General features: G+C 40.0%; 1 protein-coding gene across 1 annotated transcript; it reads right to left on the reverse strand.

Moving 5' to 3' along the window:
• Window positions 1-750: 750 nt before the first annotated feature.
• On the reverse strand, window positions 751-13,144 carry TWISTNB (TWIST neighbor). The gene is given in 6 exon segments (XM_014452487.2): window positions 751-1,724; window positions 2,983-3,070; window positions 3,073-3,190; window positions 6,881-7,028; window positions 12,876-12,969; window positions 12,972-13,144. Coding segments are annotated over 6 exon segments (1,302 nt in total). The 5' UTR covers window positions 13,123-13,144; the 3' UTR covers window positions 751-1,021.
• Between the last annotated feature and the right edge of the window lie 52 nt (window positions 13,145-13,196).

Below are 13,196 nucleotides of genomic sequence, written 5' to 3' on the forward strand. Positions count from 1 at the left end.
AGGAGCTCCTGTGGCAAACCACTCCAAGTTAAACAACAGAAATACTATAATGGCCATGATAAAGGAAAATCTGAAACTGGTAAATACCTTGAATTTTTTAAAAAGCTGGTGATTTCATGATAAAGGTAAAATCCATTTTTTAAAAAAGAGCAGTATTTGACCCAGTGATCCCACTTCTAGGAATAGATCATAAGAACCCCGAAACACCAACCAGAAAGAATATATGCACCCCTATGTTTATAGCAGCACAATGTATAATAGCTAAGATCTGGAAACAGCTCAAGTGCCCGTCAGTAGATGAATGGATAAAAAAAGATGTGGTACATTTACACAATGGAATAGTATATAGCAATAAAAAAGAAGGATCTCTTACCCTTTCAGACAGCCTGGAGGGACCTAAAAGTATTATGCTAAGTGAAATAAACCAGTTGGAGAAAGACAAGTATCACATTATATCACTTATATGTGAAATATAATGAATAAAATAAACTGACAAAATAGATCCAGAGACATAGAAGCATGGAACAAACTGAGGAATCTCAGAGGGAAAGGGGGAAGGGGCCAGAAGAGATTAACCAAAGAGCTTATATGCACAACCCATGGACACAGACACTAGTGCAGTAGGCCTGGGGGGGGCGTGGGGGGGGGATGGGACATGTGCGGGGCTAAGGGAGTTAATGGGGGGGAAAAGGGAGACATCTGTAATACTTTCAATAATATAATTTTTTTTAAAAAGCAATAAACCAAAAATCCAAGCTCAAATAGACTCTTTAATGATATAACACTGCATTATAAAGTCCTTTTGCTAGTATTGAATTTGTAGAAATAATTTTATTTAGAATATAAAAACTGGAAAAATGCCAAAGTTAAGACAGCGATCTTACCTTTCACTCTGTATACAATAAAATGGCTGTTTAATAGTTTCCTGTTTTGAGAATTATTTCATATTATTCAAACATTTCATCTACTGTGTATAAATCGATCTTTTAAAACAATCGTATTTACAATGTACTAAAGAAAATCATCTTTTCCTTTTCTTTTTAGGAGAGTGTTCCAAAAGTGGGGTCAAGTCAGACTCCTCACTGTGCTTTCTTTTCTTTTTCTTCTTTTTATGGTCACTTTGGTAACCACTGGAGTCACTGCCCAGAAAAACAGGGTCCTGGTTCTGATCTTCCTGGTGTTTCTTCTTCTTTGGCTCTTCCTCCCAGAGACCACTGTTCACATTATCAATCTGCAGGTCTGTCTCTTCCCTCAAGGCGACATCTGGGACATCTGCTAGCTCGGTGATACCGCCCTCTACTTCATCTGGCTCTGGGTCTTTCTTCTTTTTCTTTTTCTTCTTCTTTGGTTCTTCCTCCCAGAGGCCATTCACATTCATGGTGTTATCCATCTGCAGGTCTGTCTCTTCCTTCATGGCGACTTCTGGGACAGTAGCTAGTTCAGTGGTACCACCCTCTACTTCATCTGGCTCTGGGTCTTTCTTCTTTTTCTTCTTCTTCTTCTTCGGCTCTTCCTCCCAGAGCCCATTCACATTATTATCTATCTGTAGGTCTGTCTCTTCCCTCCCGGTGACATCTGAGAGATCTGCTAGCTCCGTGGCACCACCCTCTACTTCATCTGGCTCTTTCTTTTTCTTCTTCTTCTTCTTTGGAGGTTTTACAACAGCTTCTTCAGTCCCAGTTTCTGTTACTTCTTCGGAAACTGCAGGGCACTCGGTTTCTGAACTAGAAATGAACAGTTTAAAAGTTTGAAGAGCAACAAGCAAAAACAGAAGAACAAAAAGATCAAGAGTATCCCAACCTGCTATGATTTTCCTAAGTGACAGAGTAGGCTGCATCCTACAGTATAAATTTCAAATGGTCTTTCCTATCATCCTTCAGCCCTTTGAAATGTTAAAATTACTGTTTCCCAAGAACTTCTCCCAGACTGCTTTCACACATGTGAATGACATGAAAAGGTTGTCAAAACATGGCTCCTAAATTCTGGTTTTGTTCACAAAAAGTTGGTCCCTAAATACTAAACATCACAATACCCAGGCTTATTAGCCAAATTAACATAAAATAGAGAGAAAACATACTTCTGTTACCTATCAAAATAATGGAGTTTCCTGTCTACTTTCTCAATCCTTGCTTCAAATAATTTCATTGTTCTTCCTAACCTCTGCTGAAGCACATTTCACAGTTGTGAATTATTTTATATCACTAAGATAAAAACAAGGCTCAATGAAGCCGCCTTCTTTCTAGAACTATAGAGAGCACTAGCCACATATCTCACTGAAATTACTTAAATTTAAATAGTTATAACTTTAAAATTTAGCTCCTCAGTCACACTAGTCATATTTCCAATGCTCAATCATGAGGCTACTGAATTGCACAAATACAGCACAGCTCTATCATAATCACAGAAGTCCTATTGGACAGCTGCTCTAGAACTTGAATCCGCACTCTGGTTACTTATCAAAGCAGAATCTAGAAAATTGTTAAATTAACATTAGCAGTATTCCAAAAGTTTCCCCGCTCCCAAAGTGAGCTCCTATAGAGCCAAGCTCAAGATTCAAGATCACAGTAATTCTTATAAGAATTTCAATACAGAAAAATATAGAAATCAAATGGTCTACCTGGCATAATGACAATCAAATTATTTTTGTTTCAATCATGTACAAATGAAAGCAGGCTAATAGTTATACAATATGATTAAATTGTTAGTTTCAAACTCAGGTATCAACTATTTAAAAAAATTAACAACTAGAAACTATACAGTAAAATTGAGTTATTAAAATACAGACCATTTAGCTAGATGTAGAGCTTTAGAATATTTAATGCATTGTCTTAGCACTTAAGATAATGATTTACAATGACTTTCTGGTTTGAAAGCATAAATATTATAATAAACATTTTTTTAAGAGGGCGTATGGTCTCTAAATTCAAAATTAAATAGAAACATTTAAGTATCAAAATGACAATAATGTGAGTAGGAACTGACCTGGTGATATTTAGTTTTCCCCGAATGCAGAATACTCCAGCAGCATCTGAGTCTAAACGAAATACTTCAAATTCTAGTTCATCGCCACATTTATCTCCAGAGTCTGCCACTGCTCAGTTGGCATCTGCTCAGGTTTAGGGATGGAGGCATTGAAACACCCATGTACTAAACAGCCAATGTGGCTGGAAGACACTTTATTAACTATACCCTGAGAAGAAAAAAGAAAAAATAACATCAAGAAGGGACCCCAATTGTTAACAGATAAATCAAACTTTATAAGCTTCAAACTGATCTTCAAAGTGAAAACATCAAAATAGTATAATTAGGTATGGAAAATATTTACCTCAAAATTTACATGTTATATTAAAGCATTGCTTTAGAACACTGTAGAAAGCTCAAACTTGATTGAACAAGTAACTGAATATCAACTGCCTAACTGGATAAACAATCACCCTCCCCTTTGCCCCATGACAAACCCACCTTAGCTCCCATCTAAGATTCCAAAGGGAGTGCAGCACTCTACAACCACACTGAACCAAGCAGAAATTACTCTTTGATATGACCTACATGTAAAAAGACCTCAAGGCAAGAAGCATATGCTTTTTATCACTAGGATCCACTGTATTTCTATAAACAGTCTGAACTTCAAAGCTTAAAGAGCATTCTTTAATGACTAAATTGCGCATGATGTACTAGTAAGCAGTCCTATTAGAAGACAGCTTACCCTTTATATGTAAATCTTGAACAGTTGTTTGCACTAAGTTACAAAAACACTAGAAGCTTAAAAACTAAGATAAAAGGATGTTACTACAGAATTTTAAGCTTGAAATAAAAATTTCCAAAAAACGTAGTTTTCTATTCTTCCTCTAGGAATCAATATAGGTAAGGTATATGAATAAAAACTCAAAATAGTTTAAAAATTCATATTTTTTAATTATAGATTTTTAAATAATATTAACATGTATAATGTCAGCAACTCCTTATACATATGATAGAATAAAACTTCCTTTTCAGTCATTATCAGGAGGCAGGTGTCCACAGTGGTACCTTCTGCAAGGTCTGGGAAAATATGGTACATCTGTAAAATGGAGTAATATTCAGAAACAAAATGAAATGAGCCAACAAGCCATGAGAAGATATGGAGAAATCTTAACTGCATAAATGGTAGGTGAAAGAAGACAATCTGAAAAGGCTACATATTGTATGATTCCAACTATATGACATCCTGACAAAGGAGAAACTATGGAGATAGTAAAAAGATCAGTAGTCCAGGGTTCCAAAGGGAGGGAGTATAAATGATTAGGTGAAGCACAGAGGATTTTTAGGGCAGTGACCAATTATTCTATAGGACACTCTAAGGGTGAATGCATGTCATTATACATTTGTCAAAACCCATAGAATATACAACACAAAGAATGAACTCTAATGTAAGGTGCATTATTGGCTCAACAACTATAACAAATGTACCACACTAACACACAATGTCAATAACAGAAATAGTGTGTTTGTTCCCTTTTTTCTGTACCTCTAAAGCTGCTGTAAAAAATCAAGTCTATCAATTCAAAAATATCCAATAGGGAAAGGAAAATCTTTTCAATATGTGGGTCTGGAATAACTGAATAGCTAATGGGCAAGGAAATGGATCTCAAAGGCCTACCTTACACTATACACCAAAAATTAAAGCTTGAATATAGACCTAAATGGAAAGGCTAAAACTACAAAAATTATAGAAGCTTCTAGGAGTAGACAAGTTTCTTAGATAGGATCCAGAAAGCAATAACCATAAAAGTATACTATGCTGAATTGGACCTCACCAAAATTAAAAGCTCCTGGAAATGCTAATTAAAACCATTATGAGAAGCTACTATAAGTAAAAGACTGACAGCACCAAATGCTGGCAAAGATGCATAGCACCTGGAAATGCTGTATGGGAAGTTAGCCTAACAGCAGGTTTTTCATAAAGTTAAACACACATCTACCCTGCGACCTAGCAATACTGCTTCTAGTTTTTTACCTAGAAGAAATGAAAATGTACGTTCACAATAGCTTTATTCTAATAGCTCCGGACTGAAAACTACCCACATGTCCCTCAATGAAGATGGATAATCAAATTGTAATATCTATAATAAAAGCATAATATGCTAATTAGACCAGACGTCCTTCGGACAAAGCCAGGGCTGCAAGGGAAGCCTGGGCCCCGGGTGCCAGAGGGAAACTGGTGCTGGCAGCTGGGGGAAGGAAGGCCTACTCTTGCACGAATTTCATGCATCAAGCCTCTAGTATTCATATAATTGAATGCCATGAGTGTTAAAAAAGAAACAACAATACATGCAACAGTATGGATGAAACTCATGGTGAGCAGAAGAGGCTATTTTAGATTTTATAATGAAAAATCCCACTACTATGGAATTATAGAACAGGCAAAACTAATTTATGGTCAATGAAATCACAACAGTGGTTGTATCTAGGATGAGAGAAAGGACTGACCAGGAAAGGGCATGAGGGTCATTTCTAAGGACACACAATGGTAAATGCCTTTGTCAAAATTAATTTAGTTGCACACCATGATCCTATACATTTTATTGCATGTAAATTATCTCATATTATTAAAAATAAAGAAAAATTGGAAAAAAATGATTGGTCAAGAGTATTTAAGAACTGGATATTGTTGTAGAAGATAGAGTAATAGGGATAATTTTACTTTTCATTTCATATTTTCTTTACAATTAGAATGTTATTTCCATGGACATGTTTGTGTTTGTGATAATTTAGACAAAACAGATGACAGTTGAATTGGGGAATTTTTAACTACAAATCTACTGCCAACTTTAATAGTTGAAGGCTGGTTGTAGGATTCCAGTTTGGCAGTCCAAGTATACTATTTCTTCCAGTTTAATGGATATGGAAAAAAAATTTTAATTAGAAATGCCATATAAATCTTGTCATAGTAAAATCTAAGCTATATTTTTATTAACAGTATCAAGGCTGAGTTATTGTCATTAAACAATTCCTCTAAAAAAATTTTAGGTAAGAAAAAATTATATACAAACATATATACACACACACACACACACACACACACACACACACACACATGAACATATACACACACAGAAAACTGCAAGTGAAGAGGATAAATGGATATATTTCAGATTTCATGCCAATTTTTGCATTTCCAGCTTCTCAAGGCATAGTACGAGTAGTCTCACCACCCCCCATCCTGGACTCATTTTTATTACCTGCCTGGCCCCACAACCATTTGAATTTGCAACTTCTGTTTTATATACTACTATATGGTTTGAATCTTTTATAAAGAAACCATATTTTCGTATAATTGGGAAATTTAAAAATAATAAAAATTGATTTTTTTTTAAAGAATGTGTTCTTTTGTGGTTTTTTGTTTGTTTTGTCAATCCTCACTCGAGGATATTTTTCCATTGATTTTTAAGGAGAGTAGAAGAGAGAGGGAAAGACAGAAACATCGATGTGAGAAAAATACACTGATTGGTTGCCTCCTGCACAAGCCCCGACCAGGACGGAGCCTGCAACCACCCTTGACCAAAATAGAGCCTGGGGCCCTCTGGTCTGCAGGCCAACACTCTATCCACTGAGCCAAACCAGCTAGGGCTGATTTTTTTTTATATACCTTAAGTTCACTTTGGTGCTATATGAAAAGAATAAATTGGAGGGAAACATACTCTACATGCATGTGAGTTTTAGGATGGTGACGTTTCAAAATGTACCTAGGTTGAAATGATGGAAATTAATTTCCTTTTATCTTTTAAAATAATTTTTAGTTACCCACAATAACAGTCCAAAAGTATATAGTTTCTTAAATTTTCAAATTACATAATTAGATAACTATATAAAGAAAGCTACAAAAAAGAGACATACGTACCATAAGCTTTTGCCCTGGTTCAGGACAGAAAATAATGAAATCAGCTTCAATATTAAGATGAATGTGTCCTTGATCATCATAAATATCTCCCAGTTCACCCACTACTTTAATGTTATCATATGCAATGGGGACACCTAGAAGGCTGTTAAAAAAACAAATAAAAAATAAAAGAAAAAATTGTTTTTTTTTACCCTTTTTTAACTAGCATTGTCATACTGTTTAGAAATTCTGAGTCCAAAAAGTATATCTCCTAAATATAACCAACCAAACCAAAAATACCATATAGCATATTGGTTAGCCTGTAATAATTTTAGTTGTCCGATTTCACAATGTTCCCAATATATTGGCTAAGTTAAAACTGATTTAACCTAACTTTAAGATAGGTACCCAGTAATGTCCAATTATGCATGAGCAAAAAGTTGACCCTTCTTCTCTATTTGCTACTCATTTGGATTCTAGTCATGCTAGAATGACAGGAAAACCTGGCCGGTGTGGTTCAGTGGTTGAGCATCTGCCCATGAACCAAAAGGTCACTGGTTCGATTCCCAATCAGGGCACATGCTCAGGTTGCAGGCTCGATCCCCACTAGGGGGCATGCAGGAGGCAGCTGATCAGTGGTGTTTCTCTGTCATTTGATGCTTCTATCTCTCTATCCCTCCCCCTTTCTCAAAAAAAAATCAATACAAACATATTTTTAAAAAATAGTAATGAAAGGAAAAAATAGGATTTGGCAAAAAAAAATGTATTTTTCTAAGTATGACTGAATCAAAGAAATTTTGGTATCATCCAGCATTACCAAATTTCTGTACTAGAGGGCACATAGCAAGAGAAGTATTAAGGTTAAAGCTGAAGCCCCTGAACATTAAAGCCAATGACTTTTAGAGAAAAATCCCAAACTGCAACTGTTGCTTAGTAATGCTAAGAAATACAACTATAGCCGAAACCGGTTTGGCTCAGTGGATGGAGTGTCGGCCTGCGGACTGAGGGGTCCCGGGTTCGGTTCCGGTCAGGGGCATGTGCCTTGGTTGCGGGCACATCCACAGTGGGAGATGTGCGGGAGGCAGCTGATCGATGTTTCTCTCTCATCAATGTTTCTGACTCTCTATCTGTCTCCCTTCCTCTCTGTAAAAAGTCAATAAAATATATTAAAAAAAAGAAAGAAATACAACTATATTATTGCTGAGAATGACTCTGACATTTTAATCTACACGCTTGACAGTCAGGATTAGGGGGAAGCTACTATTGCAAAAAGACATTTCCAGGTTCTTAAGGAATTATTACTAGAGAGGCAGACCTAGTGGCTTCCACTACCACACCCACTTGTTCCAGAAAACTTTCCAGGCCGAAATCTATCACTCCTTTACTCCTATAGGAATCCATGCACAGCATGATCATGGTTCTTAATCTCATGTATTGAATCTATCTGTATATATGTTTGGATTCCACTAAGACCCCTTTCAGAGAAGAGAACATTTTTGTTGAACTCAATATTCTAGAGTAATCTATATATATAAAAGGCTAACATGCAGCATCCCCTCGGGAGTTCGACCGGGAGTTCGGGAGTTCGATCACTCGCTACGACACGCACTGCACAGCACAGAATGAAGGAAAGCCCCAACCAGTGGCCAGCAGCCGGGGAAGGGAGGCCCTGGCCAGCAGCTGGAAGGCCCCAATCTGCCCTGATCGCCAGCCAGGCCTAGGGACCCTCCTATCCGTGCACGAATTTAGTGCACCAGGCCTCTAGTTTATATAGAATAAGAGAAAGAATTTCTCCTAATAGCAGGTGTTTAAGCAAAAACAGCCAGGAGCCACTGGAAAGGAACTTTAATAACTACTAAATTAGGGGGGAAAAAACTCATAGAGACTACTCTAGAAAGCACAATTTTGAGTTGTTAATTTCTGCATGTGGCTTTCCTGAGCAGGAACACCACCACTGAGACAGCATTAGGGGCACAGAAAACAGAGTTAGAGAACAAGGTGCTGAAGGGGAGTAGCTGCCATATTAGGCAGAAAAACAAAATTAAGACTTTGTTTCCCCTAATCAATTATTAGAAGGTGAGTCTCAAGTGTGGGGGGAATACTGCTGTCCCTTAGGAGGCATTTGGGGATTTGTGGTACTGACCATGGTTGTGACAATCACTGGCTAAGGCCAGAGATATGAGACATTCTACCCTGTGCAAGACAGTTCTGTACAATGAAGAAATGTCCCTAGCTCTGCATCACTTTTGAATGAGGGGATAGATTGATTTATAAATAGCTGGGCATAGAATCTAACTTTTAAAAAAACCAAACATTAATATTAAAGTCATTTTTGCATGGTTTTAATATGCATTATAAATTCCAGGAATGTAGCTGGATAGATTTAAGGCTAGACTGTTTTGTGTGGAACTTTACTGAGAATTTCCCATTGTTTCAGAAAAGCATTAGACCACTGGCGACACTGTGTGTGTGAGGTGTCAACTCAAAACCCCTGCATTAATGTACTTTTGTAACTGACACTCAATGATTCTAGGTGTGGGTGTGGGAGGCATCTAACTACTTCATTCTTCCAGGTAATCATGCTTAAGCATTACCACATTGAAACCGTACGGTATTAGAGCACTGCATGTATATTTCTTTGCAATTGTGTAGGTAGGTTATATTACCTTTTAATTTTCATTTCATTTCAGCACAGCAAAGAGCGTTTTCATCTCATTAACAGTAGAATGGCAAACTATTACAAGAAGGAGGTTATGGGGTTCTGCAGAATTCAGAACTATTGACTAGGAAATGCAACCACAGAGCCTAAGCCCAAAAGGATTTGTATAAATCCATCCAACCTTTGGGAAAGCCAACTCCCAGCAAAAAACTCACTAAAGTCATCAGATATAAGATGACAAACCACTTAACCATGTTATCACCTCTTTTACTTTTGTTTTCCAGATACCATCCTAAGTAGGTTACAGGTCTGGGTGGTAGCCTTAAGTTTAAATAGACGACAATTAAATCAAGTTTAAGGGCTGCTTAGATTGCACATTTAAGGCTTCTATAGAACTAGTGGGAAGGAACATTATTTACCACCTTCAACTAACTCAAGAGAGAAAGCGAGAGAAACATTGATGTGAGACACACGGATTGGTTGCCACCAGCATGTGCTCCGACCAGGGCAGGAATCGAACCTGCAATCCAGGTAGTTGCCCTTGACTGAAAATTAACTGGAAATTGAACCCGCAACCCTTTGGTGCAAGGGCTAACACTAACCACTGTGCACACCAGTCAGGGCAAGATTTTTTTCTTAATGGCCTCTCAAAGATATAACTTAGAAATTACGTGATTTACAAAACTACTTTCTCTAAGCAAAATTCTCAAAATTGATATGAAATAGCTTTAAAAAAAATCCTGTCATTGGGGAAAAGGGTGGAGTCTGTCAAATGGGGGACACTACTGAGAGCCATTCTCAATTCCTTCCTTTCCCTCATTTGCTAAACAAAAAGAAGCAAGTCCTCTTGCCTCTACAGCAGTGGTTCTCAACCTTGGCTGCACATTAGAATCACCTGGGAAGCTTTTTAAAATCCTGATTTCTGAGCCTCATCCTCCGGAAATTCTGTTTCTTTGTTATGGGGTGGGGCCACAACATTAGTAACAAAGAAACAGAATTTCCGGAGGATGAGGCCCAGAAATCAGGATTTTAAAAAGATTCCCAGGTGATTCTAATGTGCAGCCAAGGTTGAAAACCACTGCTCTACAGGATGGCCCCAGTCGGGAGACAAACAACTACACCTGATGCATGGTTGATTGCTATTACAACTTCCTGCCTGTGCAACGTTTTGCCCCTCATTAGTAATGCACACTTGAATGTGTGGTGCCTGACTGCACTGAGTACAATGGAGTCTTTAGCACATCCCACAAGTAAGGTGTGTGTGTGGCAGGGTGAGGAGTGGGTGAGGTAGGGTGGGTGGGGAGCTGTTCAGAGCGCAACCTGCTCTATAAACTGACATGGCAACACTGTCCAATTCATTTAAAGGAACTACCATGCAATCAGTTCCCTAGTCTCTCTGGTGGAATGGCTCCTATTGGAGACATGTGGGTGTTTGCCCTGCCTAGCCTGTCAAGTTGAGGCATTAATTGGTTTCAGAAAGTTGTAAAACACATCAAACAGTTGCCTATGTTTCCACATTTTCTGACCACCTTGTATATCATCCTCTCTGAACTGGTCTTCTGTCTACTGTGTCACCTCCCTGAAACCATCACCTAATACTACCAAATCATAACCAAATTTGCAGTTTAAGCAATTTCCCATGTCAATTTTCTTTACGCCCCAAAGATCAGGGACGTGTACTACTCTCTCAAGAGTGTGCCAAGTTTCAGAGTTAAGAGGATATTGTGCTAACCCTAATTAAGCAAAAAGCAAAAAGTAGAAAAAACACACACACAAACAAAAAACTGGCAAAGGCAGGAAAGAAGAGCAAAATGGCCATCCTCTCTGTGTTGTCTGTCCCCCAGCCTGTCTTTGACCCACTGCCCTCCTCTCCAACCGCACCCATCGTCCTTCCCGACATAAACCTCACTCCGGTCACTTAACACGTACAATTCTCTGGTCAAAGCACCCCATTTCCCATCTACCATCCATTTGTTTATGCCATTTGTTCTGCCTGTAACGCTACCATCTCATCCTCCTCCTGGTAAGTTGTTCTCAAAGGTCGTCCTACGAAGGAATTCGCCACTCATTATAAATTAGTAGACTTCTGCCAAATTTTAACACTTCGCTGCATTTGGCTTGCCTGTATACCTCTAATAGAGCTTAAAGTTCCTTAAAACACAGATCTTGTTTTTTCTCTCTGTTTTTACACCCCAACTCCCTACTATACAAAATAGACACAAGGTGTGCTGGTGCTTGGAGGAAGCTGTGTATCTATTTGATTCTTAACCTGTGTTAAGGTTCAGGGTGCTTTGAGAAAGTGGAGAAACGTCTGGATACTCTGATGAAGAAAAGTGACATGGGCAAGTCCTGCAATTTCCAGAGGCTCATTAAAGTCCTGAAGGGGGGCAAGCAATCGCAGGAGAATCCACTCCGCCGTTTTGGGACCCTTGCCTTGGAGCCCAAGTAGATTAGAAGAGCATTAGATCCATCTCCCCACCCCTCCCGACCTCTCCGCCGGCAACTCGGCGTTTTCAAGTTACTCTTCAAGGCCTTAATATATATATACTCTCAAGCAATAGGCGGGCCAGTTGGACGAAATAAACTGCTCTTCAAAATAAAACTAATAGCCCTAACCGGTTTGGCTCAGTGGATAGAGCATCAGCCTGTGGACTCAAGGGTCCCGGGTTCGATTCCGGTCAAGGGCATGGACCTTGGTTGTGGGCACATCCCCAGTGGGGAGTGTGCAGGAGGCAGCTGATCAATGTTTCTCTCTCATCGATGTTTAACTCTCTATCCCTCTCCCTTCCTCTCTGTAAAAATCAATAAAATATATTTAAAAAAATAAAATAAATAAAACTAATAGTATTTCTCTCATCCCCGATCAGATCCAAGAGACGAGGAAAAGTGCCACGGCCATGACAACAGCACAGCCCTTCACCGTTTACAAATAAAAACTGTACTAAGGCTTCAACTTTCTATAGAATGAGCGAGAATCAACTGAAGGGCCACATTCCAAACTTTCTCTGTCCAATAAAACACACACACACCCTGGGCCATACGGGTCTCCAGACCCCCGCTCCCTTCTTAGCCCGACACCCCGGCTTCTGGAGCGAGATTCCCCCCAAACCCTCCGCCGACACAACCCCGCCACCTTCACGCGGTCCTTCTGGCCGGGGACAGGGACCCGCACGCACCCCGCACGCACCCAGACCCGGAGGCACCGCCTTCCCCGACTGCCGGCGCCGGGGCTCCGCGCACGCCGGCGCGCTTTCCCCATGCGCCCCTCTCTCCCGCGCCATCAGCATCTGCCCCGCGGACCCCGCCGGGCCCCAAAGGAACAAGGGCCCGCGAAAGAAAGAGGCCCCGACCTTTCGGGAATAGCGCAGCAACTCCCCTTCCAGCTGCTCCCGGATCACCGTGCGTTTCCGGTGCAGGTAGCGCGACGACAACGAGATGTTCCTGCGGTGCTCCCCGCCGCCAGGCAGGAGTAGCGGCTGCTCAAGCTCGGCCACGCGGCGGCGTAGGTCGGCAGCTCCAGGCAGGGCAGGAATGTCGCGTGTCACTCCACCGGCCCCTCCGAGGCCGCTTTGGCCCGCGGAGGCTCCGGACAACCGGCGGCCATGCGGCTGGTCAGGTTTCCCACGGCGCGCGCCACTGACGCACACGTAGCCGCCTATTTCCGGTCGCCGGTTTGAC

The sequence above is a fragment of the Myotis lucifugus genome, unplaced genomic scaffold (genome assembly GCF_000147115.1).
Source record: "Myotis lucifugus unplaced genomic scaffold, Myoluc2.0 scaffold_15, whole genome shotgun sequence".
Lineage (NCBI taxonomy): Eukaryota > Metazoa > Chordata > Mammalia > Chiroptera > Vespertilionidae > Myotis > Myotis lucifugus.